General features: G+C 43.6%; 1 protein-coding gene across 1 annotated transcript in view; it reads right to left on the minus strand.

Annotated features, from left to right (window-relative positions):
• plcg1 (phospholipase C, gamma 1) overlaps window positions 1-16,902 on the minus strand; it is a 155,875-nt gene that overhangs the window by 94,727 nt on the left and 44,246 nt on the right. Inside the window, exons 3-4 of the mRNA XM_041204279.1 lie at window positions 11,809-11,973; window positions 10,976-11,069 (exon numbers count right to left, since the gene is read on the minus strand). Of these exons, the coding sequence (XP_041060213.1) occupies window positions 10,976-11,069; window positions 11,809-11,973 (259 nt within the window). The remainder of the gene's footprint in view (window positions 1-10,975; window positions 11,070-11,808; window positions 11,974-16,902) is intronic.

Consider the following 16,902-nt stretch of genomic DNA (forward strand, 5'->3'; position numbering starts at 1 on the left):
GAGGGTCCTGAGTCTTTGGAACTCTCTTCCTGAAAAGGCAGTGGAAGCAGAGTCTTTGAATATTTTTAATGCAGAGGTGGATAGATTCTTGGTAAGCAAGGGGATGGTGATAGGTTATCAGGGGTAGGCGAGATGCAGATTTCAGGTTACTATCAAATCAGCCATGATCTGATTAAATAGCAGAGTAGGATCGAGGGGCTGAATGGCATTTTCATGCTCTTTGTTCGTATGCTTACATCAAAGCAGCTGTCTTGCAATAATGGCAAAAGAGAACCACAGCAGTTCTGCTTCTGAGTCTGAGTACCACTTCCGCTTCACCTCAAGACTATCTCTGGTGCTGCATTGCAACTCATTTTGAGAATTACAGGTGCTAGAAATGCTACTGAAGTAGTAATTAATTTCCATTTTCCACACCAAACACCTGTAGGTGACAGGACAGCTTAGTGACATTCACTCTTAATGGTACATTAATTGTATTTAATTATACGCAGGTTTTTTTTTTGATTCGTTCATGGAGTGTGGACATCGCTGGCTAGGCCAGCATTTATTGCCATCCCTAACTGCCCTTGAAAACTGAGTGACTTGCTAGGCCATTTCAGAGGGCACTTAAGAATCAACCACATTGCTAGTTGGGTCTGGAGTCACGTGTTGGCCAGACCAAGTAAGGACAGCAGATTTACTTCCTTAGAGGAAACTAGTGAACCAGATGGGTTTTTACAATAACGGACAATGGTTTCATGATCATCACCGGGCTTTTTAATCCCAGATATTTTTTTTATTGAATTCAAATGTCACCATCTGCTGTGGTGGGATTCGAACCTGGGTCCCCAGATTAATAGCCCAGTGAGAATACCACTACGCCACTGCCCATAAATAGGGACTGAGAGTTGTTGTGTGAGGAGCCACATGTTTGTAATAAATAAATAAATGCTCATAAAAGTATATAAAGATAGGCTCCATGTCCTTTACCACCTGGCTTTCACAAAGAGAATATTCACTGCAGATTTACATCTACCAGGAATTGGGTTGAGACACCCCAAGTCAATTCACCTCACACACAGTTTTATCAAATGAGAGTGGGGCAGAGCCCAATTGATCACAATTTATGATTTCCAGCAATTATGTTGCCAACAAATTAAGATGTCTTCTGTTGAAGAGTCATACGGACTCGAAACACTGACTGCGTTGCTCTCTGCAGATGCTGCCGGGCCTGCTGAGTTTTTCCAGGTATTTTTAATTTTGTTTTGGATTTCCAGCACCCGCAGTTTTTTGCTTTTAATTAAGATGTCATGCTGGCTAGCAAAAAATTCTCTCTCTGCGCTCCTTTCAAGATGCCAGGAAAATCACGGCAAATGTTGCTCATAAGATGACTAGATATCTCTGCCTGCTTCCCCTGTTCAGTTGGGTGAGTGGTTCAAGTTAGTATTGTTGGTGTGACAGGAAATCTGTACAAACGATAGGTTTTCACTGGCTGCTGCAGGTCTCCCAGGAAGTGAACACAAGTCTGTGCAGATTAGTGAGTCATAACTTCAAACCCTGGGAAGTGTGTGCTCAGACTTGTACAAATTGCCAGAAAATTGCTAAATGACTTGAACTTGGCTTAGTAGGTTAAAATTATGAAGACAGATTGTGTAAACTTGGCCTGTACTCCTTCGAGTACTGAAGATCGAGGTATTTAAAATGTTAAAATAATTCAACAGAGTAGAAACAGGAAACTACTCCCTGGAGTGAAGAACATGGAGCCATCTTATTTACATCAGGTCCCCTCAACCGTGCTGACCTGACAGGGAGACTGCAGGAAGTGTTAAAATTGGCCTCAAAAACTTCTGGACTTAGAAAGGTTAAAAATCAGCCAGGGTTTCGGCATCCAATCACTTTCTACTGACTCCTGCTGGGAAGTCCAACATTGTCAAAACTGAGATTGATAGGTTTTTGTTAGGGAAGGGTATTAAGGACTATGGAGGTAAAGGGTGCGGTAGCATAGTAATTATTCTACTGGACTCAAAATCCAGGCCTAGGTTAAGGGTGGAATCATCCCAGATTTGCACTGAGTGCGGTAGCGGGCGTGAAAAAGGAGGTTTTACCCGCTATTCGCAATGGCAGCTTTTCGCACCGTATTGTCCACTTCCTGCCTCGTTAATTATGCAGCCACAGGAAACACGCCGTCTCACTGGCAGGCGGCCTCTGAATCACCCGCCACATCGTTACCAAACCGTTTCCTCACTCCGGGTGCCATATCTAAACTTTAACCGCACGCACAGTTCTCAATGCTTGCAGCCCAGGGTTGCTCCAGTGAAGACATGGCCCTGAAAGCGAAGAAGAGTTCAGTGACCCATCACTGGAAGGCCTTTTGGAGGTCCGCCCTGATGTCCTCCACCTCTGCTCTGGCTGCAGGAGCTCCAGCAATCTCACCATTCTGGCTTGGGAGCTGGTGGCAGTGGAGATCAGTGCCAACGCTGCACAGAAGAGGTTGGCCATCCTGTGCAGAAGGAGGATGAATAATCTCATCCGTGCCACCAGGGTAAGACATCTCATCACTCTAAACTCACACACTCAAGTCCATCACACATTCACTGGCATCTCACTCACTGCCAGCTCAAGGGACATCACCACTCACACTTTCACACACACACACTCACATCTCCATTTGGCCTCATCTCTTCTGGAGACTGCCTCCTCACCCCTCAACATTTTGAGGCCACTTGCACAGAACACCATGTGCCCCCACACACGAATGTCAGATCATTTCAGTTTCAGCATATAGGACTAGGCCTACTTACATTACAATAGCCTAAGCCTAGGCTAGCTATAGTCTAAAGTCAATAAAATGGCTATAAATGTAAGATGTATCACTGAATAATAAACACAGGGTACCTATAATATGTTCCCACCCATGGCACCATCTGCGATTCTGCTTGCAGGAGAAGATTCAGACTTCAAAGTATCAATGTGCTCTGCAGGGTGGCCTTCTTGAATAGTTCTTCCAGTGGGGGAGGGGCGGGGGTGGCGGGTGGTGGTGGGTGGTTGGGGGGGGGGGGGGGGGGGGGGGGGGGGGAAGTAAACAATAAAAACATTGTCCTTCACCAAGAGTTCAGCAGGGGAAACGTGCTTAACAATTGTCCAGGAGCAACAAGATTTTACAGTTTCCTTCAAGTCCAGCTACACATGCCTCTGGTACAAAGTGGTTATGAAACCAACTAGAAAACATGTCCCTGGTCACCCAGGCTCTCTCATTGGCATAATAGTGAACAGGTAATGCCTGAATACTCTTGAAGCCCCTGGTGCATTTGATCTTCCCAATTACAGCCAATTTACATTTGTGTGTACCAGCCACATTGGCACAACCAAGGACAGTCAAACCTATCCTTAGCATCCTTAACCCCTGTTGGTGCACTCTCCTTAGCAGTTGCTAGTATTTTCCTAGGGGTGTGTCACCTGAACAGGCTCCTTTCATCAACATTGCAAATTTTCTCAGGCAAAGGGTTTTCTTCTGAAACTAGCACAGCAAGCTCATCAATAGACCCTCCAGAGGCTTTATCACCACAAACTTCCAAAGTCTTGATACCATTATATTTCTTGAATTTCTTTGCAACCAACACTTCACAATAATTTCCACAAGGAGTTTGGTTCCACACTCGTGCTAGAGGGGGAGGCTGGTCTTGTCCTCGAGTCCTCTGCCGATCAGTGACATTGCAGCCGGGTTATGATTTACGGTATTGGATCCCAATGCATCAGGAGTGGCGGGTGGGGGAGGTCCATGTAGTCTGACAAGCATGAGTACTGATACACGGCTTTTGAGAATTCTTAATTAAGTTCATTTGATTGAATCCTCGCTCACAATCTGCAGTGCTGCTTGGAATTACTAGTGTGCAATTTAGTAATGGTCGTAAATCCTGGGAAGTGCATTATCTAGCTTTCTCCACATAATCTCTGAATGCATTGATTACAGAGGTAGATGGCTGCTTGCAGAGAACAGCTATTGCCAATTCTCCATAACGTGGTGGCATTTCAGCTGGCCAATAGTCTTTGTCAAGAACGCACAAATCGGTCGATCAGAGATGCATAAACTCGATTGGGCTGCAGAGGCTGAATGACAGCCTTTCAATGACACGGTTGTGAACATTCAATTTTCTAAATTACTAAGGGGGTTGCTGAGAAACTGCTGATGGTTGATGCTGATAATCTTACTGTTGCTCCTTGATGAGACCATTCTAAAAACTTTCCCTGTGTGACTGCAGCTTTGGCCTCAAGAGGTTTTTGTGCCAGGTTGCCCTTTCAATCCACACGAAATGCATATGCTGCATAAGGATCAAATTGTCTGTATACACAATCGTTGTAGTGCGTTTCTGCAAACACTCAGGAGTATGCCGAGTTCTTGTAATGTCTAAGAGAAACTGTTTCAAGGAAATTCTCTTTAACAGACTCTCAGGTTTTCCTGTCAAGACGCTGACCTTGTTTCATCTTTCATTGCCAGGTCAAAATGAGCGCATAATGCTTCATAGTTGCACCACACAGTCGACACTTCGAAATGAACTTGCTACCCACCTGGTACTTAAAATTGCAGCCTATTTTGGAAATTTGCAGTTCAAATTCAGTGGTGCATTCTGCCAGTTGCCTCTGATTGAGGGGTGATCTGTTATACAGAGTATAAAAGGTTCACTCCACTAACTTCTGTCTTCGAGTCGCCCACTGCAAGTTCTAATCTATGGTTCAGGCAATACCAAATAATAATATCTGGATATTGCTCCATAAGTCTGTGAGCCACACCTGATTTGGTGTCTGGCATCACACTCGCTCCATCACTAGCAAACGCTACTAGATGCTGCTTCAATTAGGAGTCATCAAAGCCATGCTTCTCGAGACATTCAAGAAGATACTCAAATATTGTATCAGCTTTTTGATCTGAAGTTCAATCAGATCTATAAGTGTGGATCATCCTTCTTATCACTCTCGCGTTTCAAGCAAACAACTGGAGCAGTTTTGTTACTTAGGCTTGTAGATTCATCAATAAGAATCCAAATTTTACCCTCACTTACTTTGATACGCTGGCAAATTTTCTTCCTCATCTGGGTAGCTATGTGGTCAATAATCTCTGCAGCACTGTAGTGGGAATGCAACCCGATTCCCGTGTCAACGCCGTTCGCACTTTGAAGTTCCAGCCAGCCAAAGCAGTCAGAGTAAAAGTCAGTTGTTTTGAGCCGGGTAGTACGCAGAGCGGAAAACTGCACAAGTCACCTTTAGATGCGATGCTTTGAGGTGGTCACAAATTTTTCCAAGAGTGTCATCCTCTGCTTTCCCAGCGACATGTGATGCAGTGATGTTAGCTTTCGACAGCTGATGTTCTACAATGTTCTTTTCTGAGAGTTTTTAAACATGCACCCCAGCTGGATCCATTGGATATCTCGGGGTACGAACGCCATTCATTCGAAGGTCTCAGTTCTTTGGAAGCGAAAAGTGATAAGCTACTAATATTTGCACACACTTTACACCCAAGTTTTTCATATCCTTATAGTCTAACCAAGGATATGTCTCTTTTTACCTCTTGCACATTTCCTCTATTCACACATCCACATAGGCCTGCCACTATATCAAGCTCAGTTTCAGATGTACACTGTGTGGTCAGTTTTGACTCTGAGGCAGCTGCAGCCTTGGAGCTCTCCCCTCCATTATCACTCAGTATGACAGTACTTGAATGCTCTTTACTCTCTTCACTTTCTCTACGAAAGTAGGAGGTTATGCTTTTTTGTTTCGAGATCATCGTGTTGCTACCAGGCGGTTTTGAAAATTTGTTTGGTGTTTCCCCCAATTACACATGTTGTAGGCTCTTGGGCTTGGAGAATTTAGAAACTGTCCCGTTTCCTGTGGGCAGCTGTTAGCAATTCTGACTGAGGCCTTTTTATCTTCAGGCTGGCAGTGAGTACTGAGTAGGCCAATGGATTTTAAGTTGTTTTATTTTAAGAGTTGTTAACCCGCCACTTTGAGGTGTTGAGAGCCGGGCGTCAGGGATAAAAAAAATAAAATACGTAGACACTAAGCAGGCAACGACAGCACACAATGAGGTCGCGCTGCAAATGGAAAGTAGTTTTGACACATTGTTCAGTCTCATTATCTGCAATTATTCTGTACCCACAGGCACACTCAAGCTTCACCTTCCAAGTACACTTTCAGACCTTCAGCTGTTAGGCAGAACACTGTTGCTCCATAGGCCCGCGGTAAGGCATCACCAACCTTCGGCTGCCTCCTCAGATCTTCACGGCTTCTTTCAAGCCCACGTTGCTTCAAGTCTGCTCCCTTTGCAGCTCTTTCTTTCACTTTGAGGTTTCTTCAACTTGAACTTTACTTGAAGTTCTGGGGCCTTATCTCCTGCCCCCACTGCAGTGTGGGCCACCTCCTCTGTAATGGCGCTCCTGCTCCGGTCACCCGACCTGTAGTTTCATGTGGCTTGGCTGGGGTTTGGTCCCTTTAAGGCATTTTCCTCTGCGCACACGAGCAGGGCCGTTCTCCAGCTAGAAAGAACGCCGGAAGATCAACTGTGCACGTGCCAGCCAGTTCCCGGTCAGCACGCGTGCAAATGACCTCAAAGGCTGCAGCCTGCCGGGAATTATAGTTCCATGGCAGCAGTGACAACTTCCACTGGCTTGGCAGGAGTCAGGGCGTCTGCAGTATTTTGCATGTGGATTCAGTTTCAGGTGGAATTGAGATAGAGATCAGCCATGATCTAACTGACGGGCAGAATAGGCTTGAGGGGCTGAATGGCTTACTCGTGTTCCTAAGTGGCTGCTTGGAGCTGATCAGTGCAATGATGCTGTGATAGGCCCTTCCTCACTGTTGGGTAGGCTGCCAACACTCAGTATCTCGGCTCCTACGTGAGCAGTAGCCAAGGTAAGATACCAATGTACATAAGAGCGGGATGACAGCTGTCACCTACCACCCCCCCACAGCATGGAACTGCACCTCAGTTTGAGCTGGTATCCTCTGGAGAGGAGAGAAAAATGGGTAAAAGGTAAAGGTGCAATTTTTCCACAATGTTACGAACATCTGAGTACCCAAGTAAATCATGTGGGAATGCTGACCCATCTTTGGCAACCAGATAAATTTTTCTTCCGCCTGTTTATTACTTGCAGCTAATTTTAGTTCAGCGTTGGAAGGTGACTCTTGAATAATGGAAAACAAAAATGTTACACCACATGAGCAAGTTGCAATTTGCACAATCGTGTAAAATAAAATTAACAGAGATTACACAGTGATTACTGGAACGCACAATGTACAGACGCTGCCAACATTATTGTGTTTAATTCTAAAAGTGCAGCAAGGTGACAGAAGGCATTGTCGACAGTGCTATCAAGTGGCACTTACACAGTAATAACCTGCTCACTGATGCTCAGTTTGGGTTCTGCCAGGGCCACTCAACTCCTGACCTCATTACAGCCTTGGTCCAAACATGGACAAAATTACTAAACTCCAGAGGTGAGGTGAGTGTGACTGTCCTTGACATCAAGGGAGGATTTGACCGAAGTGGCATCAAGGAGCCTTAGCAAAATTGAAGTCAATGGGAATCAGGGGGAAAGCTCTCCACTGGTTGGAGTCATACCTAGCACAAAGGAAGGTGGTTGTGGTTATTGGAAGTCAAGCATCTCAGTCCCAGGACATCACTGCAGGAGTTCCTCAGAGTAGTGTTCTGAGCCCAACCATCTTCAGCTGCTTCATCAATGACCTCCCCATATCATAAGGTCAGAAGTGGGGATGTTCACTGATGATTGCACAATGTTCAGCACCATTCGCAACTCCTCAGATACTGAAGCAGTTCATGTCCAAATGCAACAAGGCCTGGACAACATTCAGGCTTGGGGTGATAAGCAGCAAATAACATTCGTGCCACACAAGTGCCAGGGAATGACCATCTCCAACAAAGGCGAATCTAACCATCGCCCTTTGACATTCAATGTCATTACCATTGCTGAATCGCCCACTAACATCCTGGGTGCTACCACTGACCAGAAACTGAACTGGACCAGCCATTTAAATATTGTGGCTACAAGAGCAAGTCAGAGGCTAGGAAGTCTGATGCAAGTAACTCACCTACTGAATCCCCAAAGCCCGTCCACCATCTACAAGACATCAGGACTGTGATGGAATGCTCTCCACATGCCTGAATGAGTGTGGCTCCTACAATACTCATGAAACTTGACACCATCCAGGACAAAGCAATCCACTTGATTGACACCACATCCACCAACTTAAACATTCACCACCAATGTACAGTGGCAGCAGTGTGTGCCATCTACAGGATGAACTGCAGTAACTCGCCAAGCCTCCTTCAATGGCGCCTTCCAAATCCACGGCCTCTATCATCTAGAAGGACAAAGGCAGCAGATACATGGGAACACCACCACCTGCAAAATGCCCTCCAAGCCACTCATAACTGACTTGTAAATATATGGCCGTTCCTTCACTGTTGCTGGGTCAAAATCCTGGAACTCCCTTCCTTACGTCACTGTGGGTGTAACTACACCACATGGACTGCAATGGTTCAAGAAGGCAGCTCAACACCACCTTCTCCAGGGCAATTAGGGATGGGGAACAAATGCTGGCCTAGCCAGTGATACCCACATCCCATGAATGAATAAAAAAAGACTCCTTCCTCAGAAAATTGGCAGGAAACTCAAAACCCAGAGATAAATACAAAGCTGTTTCAGGATCTGAATGTAAGGTTACTCCTCTCTCAAGGTACAGATTCAGGAACTGGAAACTCTGCACACTCCTACTACATATGTCCCACTTAAGGTTGCTAATCCTCCAGGACTGGCCAGGTGTCTCCAGGAATTGAAGATCAATCTCCAGGACACTGCTGTGCACAACACTGGAGAAAAATCATAGGGACATTGAAGACAGTTTTTTGACATTTTCTTTGAACGCTTCTCTTTACCAAATATAAAAATTTTGAAATGGGAGAAAGAGAGTGTTTGGCTGGCAGTCATGCATCATCCAATTGGGTAATGAGTCGTTTTGCTTTCCAATTGGCGTAGAAAGGCAGTCTGTCACAAGGGTGGATGTGTTGGCCGACTACTGGCTGGAGAGTTGGGGAAAGTCAAGTGATAAAAGCTCCAAGAATACATTTAATCACAGTTGGCAACCCTAATCCCACTGTCCCTAGTCCTTGTGTTTTTCAATCAAGCCCTGCAGCAAGTTTGCACTCAGAAGCCAATCGACACATTATGTAGAAATACAGAGAGAATATGAGAACACATGAGAAAGAATAAGATACAGAAAAAGAGAGAATGGGAGAAAGAAGGGACAGAGAGAGAAAGGATAGAGCGAGAGACAGAGAAAGCGAGAATGAGAGTCACAAAAAGAAAGCGAGAGAGAAATAAAGAGAAAGTGAGACAGAAAGAAACAGAAGAGAGATGGAAATCAATAAAAATTGGGAGAGAGAGAGGGCATGAGACAAAAGAGAGAAAGTGAAAGTAAGAAGTAATTTTTCAACTTTTAAACACTCATTGCTGGGTTTGTCAAGGTGTTACACAGACGGAGTCCGAACCAAGTGTCAGGTGAAGTGGAATTAGTTGACATGGACTGATCAGACTCATAACTAGTTCAGTCCCATTTCAGAGACACACGTTCTACCCCATCTTTTATATTTCCACCCTTTGCCCACATAACCTTGTCCTGCTATAATTTCACCCTACTGCCAAGCTGCAGCTTCCATTCTCAATATGGGCATGGAAATTTACAACACAGATCGTTGATAGGACATAAACTTCAATTTGCAGCTGCGTTAGCCAGCATTGGTATCAGGTTCCTCTGAGCATATGGTGTCAAAAACCCAAAACAATCCCATAATCTCTCATAACTGAAGCAGAATTTTGATTAACTTGTCACTAAAAAGCTTGTGGGTCAAATTCAAAATGTACTCCATTCTCTACCCCAGTGGGCGGTGGATGTTTAGTCCTTGAGTATATTCAAGGTCAAGATAGGTTTTTAGACTCTAGGGGAATCAAGAGATATGGGGATTGGGCTGGAAGGTGGAGCTGAGGTCAAAGATGAGTCAGGATCTTACTCAATGACAAGAGCATATGGTCAAATGATCCACTTCCACTCCCATTTCTTATGATCTTCCGTTCTTTTAATGGGAAATACTGCAAAGTAATGCTGAAAAACACAAGTAACAAGCCCAGATTTCCATGTAACAAAAATGGAACGTTAATTACTTTAATCACTGTAAAATGGCAATCCTGTTAATGTGTGACCGGTAGTCAGATTTCAATCCACTCCTAATAACCTGAAGACATTTTATGCTACAAATTTTGAATTTTCCAATATTTTGTGGTGAGCAACATAAATATGGAGAATGGAAATGTAAAATAAATTGAGTTATCAGATAATTTGAATTGATTTTGAATTCAAAAGGAGACTACTTATTTTCAAGTGCTTTTAGGCTCAAACTGTAAGGCATGAAAGTTGCTGCAATGTCAGAGTAGCTTCAGAGTGTAAACCATCTCACCATGCTGCAGAATGGCTTGAGAGAGTCCTGGAATCAGGCATGTGTGGCTGGTTGATAAATGGCACTATGAAGGGTTGGGGGACAGGGTGCGCAGTTTCTAATCATTGCTGAAGGGGATTTTCTGAAATGCATTTCCCCTTGAAAAGGCAGAGCAAACAGATTCGACAGTAATTTTCAAAAGGAAATTGGATATATAGTTGAAAAGGGTAAATTTGCATGTTTACAGGCAAAGGCTAATGAAAAGAGCTGGCGAGCCACGATGGGCTGAATGGCCTCCTTCTGTGCCATATGATTCTGCACTCAAGTTACTGAGGAGGAACAATCCACTTCCTGTGAATATTCCGTTGTATCAAATATCTGCGTTGGCTAGATACACAGTCAATGGTTCACTCCAGGCATCCAAGACTTTGCCAGTCCAAACAAAAACCCTGTCCCACTGAAGCCATTCCTAAGGGGTTGCCTTAGTTTTCTTACCTTTCTATCTGAAGTGGAGTTGGTGATTTCATGGTGTCTGCCAAAAGCCAGTTTAGCCCAGTTATCCACATGTTCATCTCTTCCTCTGAAGTAGCTATGAAGAGCGTGACAAAAAGACAGCATGAAGAGAAGTACAAAGCCATTCTCAAAAACTGACTGAACATAGTAGCCTGCTGGTTTATGCTGGCACTGGTGTCCAATCAGTGCAACATCTGCACGCAATCAAGCAATTTGACTTAACATTCAACAGTGAATCATTCATTCATATCTATATACGATTGCCAGATTGGCTGGCTAGCTGACTGGAACAGAATTGTCCTTCTCCAGCAGTTTAGACCACCACTAATAAACTGTAACATCTTGTTGACTCTTGTATCAAACACACTGGAGCCAGTTACTGGCAGTGTGAGAATATTACATCAGTCTTCCAAAAGTGCCATTAACGTCCTACTAAATTGTGCTTGGGAAGCTGGTGCGCACTGATGGCCAGTTCCCAAGTTCTTCTGTGCTGAGGCAATTAGAAGAGAGAACACATTTGTTCACAAGTGTCTTCCCTCTTTCCATTCTCTCTTGACCCACCCACCCCCTCAGCTAACCTTGACCATTGCCAGACAATCACAGAGAATGCCAGACAAAGATAGGAGCCAGGTCATGTGCTGATTGCTCTGTCTAAGATGAGCTAAAGCTTATGGAAAAATAATCATAAACAAAGGCTGCAAATATGACACTGAGCTAAAACTATTATGAGGTACTAGTATGAAATGGAAAAAACCGACTGATTCTGAATCAACTACAAAGTGTAGAAAGGAACTTTGCAGGACTCATAAAATTACCTGCTAGGCTGAGAGTTTTTAGTCGGAATTCCATTCCATAGAGAATGACAAAACAGTGAGCTAAATCAGGCCGGGATAAATCAGGCTTGGCTGGATCATCTTGGTATCGCTCAAAATCCCGGGAATTTCTTCCTGAACGAATCTCTTTTATTTCTCGAATATCAACTGAAAGAGAAGAAAAAGATTTACCAAATCAAGAGTGGTTGGTTGTGCTTTTTGATGCAAATCTGTCTCTATACATTTCTAGTTTATACACCAAAGGATTAAGGTTTAAATCACAATATGGCTGCTTGTGTATGAGCTTGCTGGTTTAGGAGCTGATATAGCTGTCCATACAGGTCAAGTTTTGTATGGCACGAGGAGGATGCAAAACACTCACTAGCAAAGCTGAAAACTAAACAGGTTTTATTTCAATCTAAACTTAAATGTAATATGTTCCAACCTTCCATTTTACAGTTCAGGTTGCTATTCAGAATAGTGCCTCGGGACAAAATCAGGAAAGTACTGAGGCCTTCAGTGTGCGCTAATAGCTACACTAACAACCAATTAAAAATAATCAGTTGAGCTTGTAACGTGGCTCAGTTACATTTCCCAGAAGTGCTGCCATACATTCAGACACAGGGGCCCGTTCTCTACAAATAAAATGATTATGTTCAAGTCTTGTGCCTTTTTTGAATTACCCAGGAGCTTGGGGAGCTTATTGCTCCCCATTGCTTTCTACATGGCAACACCATGGCCAATCAGAGTTGACTTGCCAACATCAGCACTGTTTTATCCTGTAGTATAAATTGTGATTGTTTAAGATTTGGCATTCTTGTATTTGTCCTGATGAGTGCAAGATGAAAAGCTTCGACAACATGTCCCTCTCTTCAGCAAGATTCAAGTTCTGTATTACCTCAGATCTCTCATCTCATCTCTAACTCTGACCTCTTGTGCATTACTCTACGATTGGTGGCATGCCTTCAATTGTCTAGGCCCTGAGGTTTGGAATTCTCTCCCTACACCTCTGCACCTCGCTTTCCCCCTTTAAGATACTCCTTAAAACATCCCTCTCATCTAACCTAACAACTCCTTATGCAGCTTGTGCATACTTTGTTTTACAATGCTCCTATGAAGCGTCTTTGAATGTTTCATTGCTTTAAAAAGGCGCTGTGTAAATATAAGTTGCTGTTGTTGTATCTCAGAAAGGAAGATAGAAAGAAGAGAAAAAGAGGATGGAAAGACTAGGATACCTATAGTGCCTTTCACAACCTCAGGATGTCCCAAAGTGCTTCACAGGCAATGAAACTCTTTTGATGCATGTCACTGTTTTAATGTAGGAAATGTAGCACAGCAAGCTCACACTAACAGCAATACAATCATAACCAGATTTTTTTGATGTTGGTTGAGGTAAAATACATTGGCTAGTACAGTGTGGAGAACTCCTCTGCCCTTCTCTAAAATAATGCTCATCAAAGAGGGCAGACAGAATTACCGATGCACCAGAAGGACCGCATCTCTGACAGTGCAGCACTCCCTCTGTACTGGAGTGTCAGCCTAGATTTGTATGCTCAAGTTTCTGTGGTGGGAGTTAAATCTACAACTTGCTGACTCAGAGGGGAGAAGGCTATCAACTGAATGTAACGAGTGGTGTGCCACAGGGATCAATACTGGGGCCTCAACTCTTTACAATTTATTTAAATGATTTGGATGAAGGGGCTGAAGGAATGGTTGCTAAATTTGCTGACAACACAAAGATGGGTAGGATAGCAAATTGTGAAGAGGATGTAAGGAGGCTGAAAAATGACATAGATAGGTTAAGTGAGTAGGTTAAGTAAGTGGGCAAAGATCTGGCAAATGGAGTATAATGTGGGCAAATGTGAAATTGTTCATTTTAACAGGAAGAATAAAAAAGAAGCTTATTATCTAAATGGTGAGAGTTTGCAGAGTTCTGAGATTCAGAGGGATCTGGGCGTCTTAGTGCATGAATCACAAAAGGTTAGTACAGCTGGTAATTAGGGAAGCTAATAGAATGTTACCGTTTATTGACAGGGGAATTGATTATAAAAGTAGGGAGGTTGTGCTTCAGTTGTACAGGGCGTTGGTGAGACCACATCTAGAGAATTGTGTACAGTACTGGTCTCCTTTTTTAAAGAAAGATCTAAAAGCGTTAAAAGTTGTTCAGAGAAGGTTTACAAGACCAGGGATGGGTGGGTTGTCTTATGAGACTGGTTAGGGTTGTATCCACTGGAATTTAGAAGAGTAAGAGGTGACTTAATAAAAACTTTTAAGATCCTGTGGGGTCTTGACAGGGTGGATGTGGAGAGGACATTTCCTCTTGCAGGAGAATCCAGAACTAGGGGTCACTGTTTAAAAATAAGGGGCCACTCACTTAAGACAGAGATTAGAAGAATTTTTTTCTCTCAGAGGGTTTAGTGTCTTTGGAACTCTCTTCCTTAAAGGTGGTGGAAGCAGAGTCTGAATATTTTTAATGCAGAGCTAGGCAGATTCCTGATTAACAAGGGGGTGAAAGGTTATCGAGGGTACCAGGAATGTGGGGTCCAGTTTACATTTAGATCAGTCATGATCTTATTGAATGGCAGAGCAGGCTTAAGGGGCTCAGCGCTATTCCTGCTCCTAATTCATATGTTTGTATCTCATCCAGGGGCCCAAACAGGGAGATGGAAGCTGGTCCACTAGGGAGCAGCTGTAGATAGTTAATTAGGGAAACAAGCTTGAACTGGTTTCTCTGTACTTGGGCTCAGCTAGTCCCTTTAGTTTCAGAACATATAAATTCAGACATCTCAGTGTGACTCATTTGGAGTTTGGTGAGTTAAGGGAGTTAGTTGAGGAGGGGAAGAAGGTGCTCCTTTGTTTTTTCTGATTTCTTCACCCTGTAGGAATTAGTTCTTACTCTACTGCAGGGGAAAAGCTAGAGCTGTTTGACAACCATCTGGTGAGTGGTTAAGGTCTATTGCTTTCCTAAGGTTTAAAATGCTACAGGAATTTGAGATAAGATGAATAGAACCATAAAAGAAAATAAATAGTTTAATAAAATAATTAAGTAGCTAATTTAATCATGTAAGGGTGAAACGACATGTGATGTGTCATGGCTGCAGCATGTGCGAGCTCCTGGATATGAGTATGATCCAGGGTAAACACATCTGTGGCTTGACAAGCTTCAGCTCAGAGTCATTGAGCTGGAGGCCGAGCTACAGACACTGTGACACATCAGGGAAGGGAAAAGTTATCTGGATGCTTTGTACCAGGAAGTGGTCACAATCCTTAGGATAGTGTCTTCTGATTTGGTCGGTGGTCAGGGACAGGAGGGTGTGACTACAGCTGAGGCAGGTAAGGGGACCCAGGGTGTCGTAGTGTCAGCCTCTGCAATTGTCTAACAGGTTTGAGGTTCTTATACTTCTTTCTATTCTTCCTACCAAAATGGACATGTTCACATTTACCCACGCTATACCCAATCTGCCAAGCATTTGCCCACTCTTAACCTGTCCATGTCCCTTTGCAGATTCTCTACCTCCTCGACAACTTACTTTCCTACCCGTCTTGGTATCATTGGCAAATTTAACTACCATACATTTGGTCACTTCATCCAAGACAATGATGTAGATTGTAAATAGTTAAGGCCCCTGTACTGATCCCTGTGGTACTCCACTAGTTACAGCTTGCCAATCTGAAAAAGACCCATTTATCCCTACTCTTTGCTTCCTGTTAGCTAAGTAATCCTTTATCCATGCTAATATGTTACACCCTACACCATGTGTTCTTATCAATAGTAACCTTTGATGTGGCACCTTATCAAATACCTTTTAGAAATCCAAGTACACCACATCTACCAGTTCCCCTTTATCCACCTTGAATATTACTTTGTCAAAAAACTCTAATATATTAGTTAAACACGGTTTTCCTTTCCCAAAGGCACGTTGGCTCTGCCTGATTACATCAAGATTTTCTGCTATATCCTTCTTAATAAAAGATTCTAGCACTTCTCCAGTGACAGATGTTAGGCTAACTGGCCTGTAGTTTCCTACTTTCAGCCTCCCTCTTTTCTTGAATAAAGGTGTTACCTTAGCTATTTTCCAATCCACTGGGGCCCTTCTGGAACCTACGGAATTTTGGAAGATTATAACCAATGCATCTACTGCCTGTGCTGCCACTTCTTAGCATTTAGGTCAAATAGTTTTCCTAGCACCTTTTCCCTGGTGATGGTGAGTGTATTAAGTTCGTCCCTTCCTATCACCTCCTGATTTCCAATTATCTTTGGGAAGTTTTCTACCATGAAGACAGACACAAAATACCTCTTCAACGCCTGTGCCAGTTCCTTGTTTACCATGATCAATTCCACAGGCTCTCTCTCGCTCTCTCACTCAAGAGGACCAGCACTAGCTTTAGTTACTCTTTTCCTACTCAAATGCTTATAGAAACTCTTACTGTTTTTATATTTCAAGCTAGCTTTCTCTCATACTTTGCTTTCTGCTTCTTTATCGGCAGAAATGTTTGTTTGGCAGGCTGCTGCGCGCTTGACCTGCTCGAGCACGAAATGATGTGCGTTCACGTCGGCTGAGCGTGCTGACATCAATGTGCAGTCACACGAGAGTTTGCTAATGGTTGGCGGGCAGGCAAAAAGGCCAAGGGGCCTTTGCATGTTTTGGAAACCTCATCCACGGGCGTGATGAGGTTTTCAAAAGCAAAAAGAAATAAAATTAGAACTTTAATTTTTCATTAATAACTGTCATATGAGGGGACATGTTTCATTACATTTTTGAAAAATCTCTCTTCATCCCCCGAGGCGTGCCTCAGGGGGTTTATGCAGCGCTCAGTTGTGCGCATGCACCAAATTCGTGCTCGCATTCCCAACCCCACCCAGCGCTTCCACTTGCGTTTCACACCTGGTGGGCCTTAATTGGCCCGCTAGTGGGAAAGCACAGTGCGGTGCCAGCGATCCTGCCTGCCAAGGGCAAAATTCTGCCCGCTATCTTTTTAGTCATTCTTTGCTGGTTCTTAAAACCTGTTCAATCCTCTAACCACCACTAACCTTGGAAGATTTGTAGAGTGTTTCTTTCAATTTAGTACTATCATGGGCTTCCTTATTTAGCCATG

Source organism: Carcharodon carcharias, chromosome 14 (assembly GCF_017639515.1).
Source record: "Carcharodon carcharias isolate sCarCar2 chromosome 14, sCarCar2.pri, whole genome shotgun sequence".
Lineage (NCBI taxonomy): Eukaryota > Metazoa > Chordata > Chondrichthyes > Lamniformes > Lamnidae > Carcharodon > Carcharodon carcharias.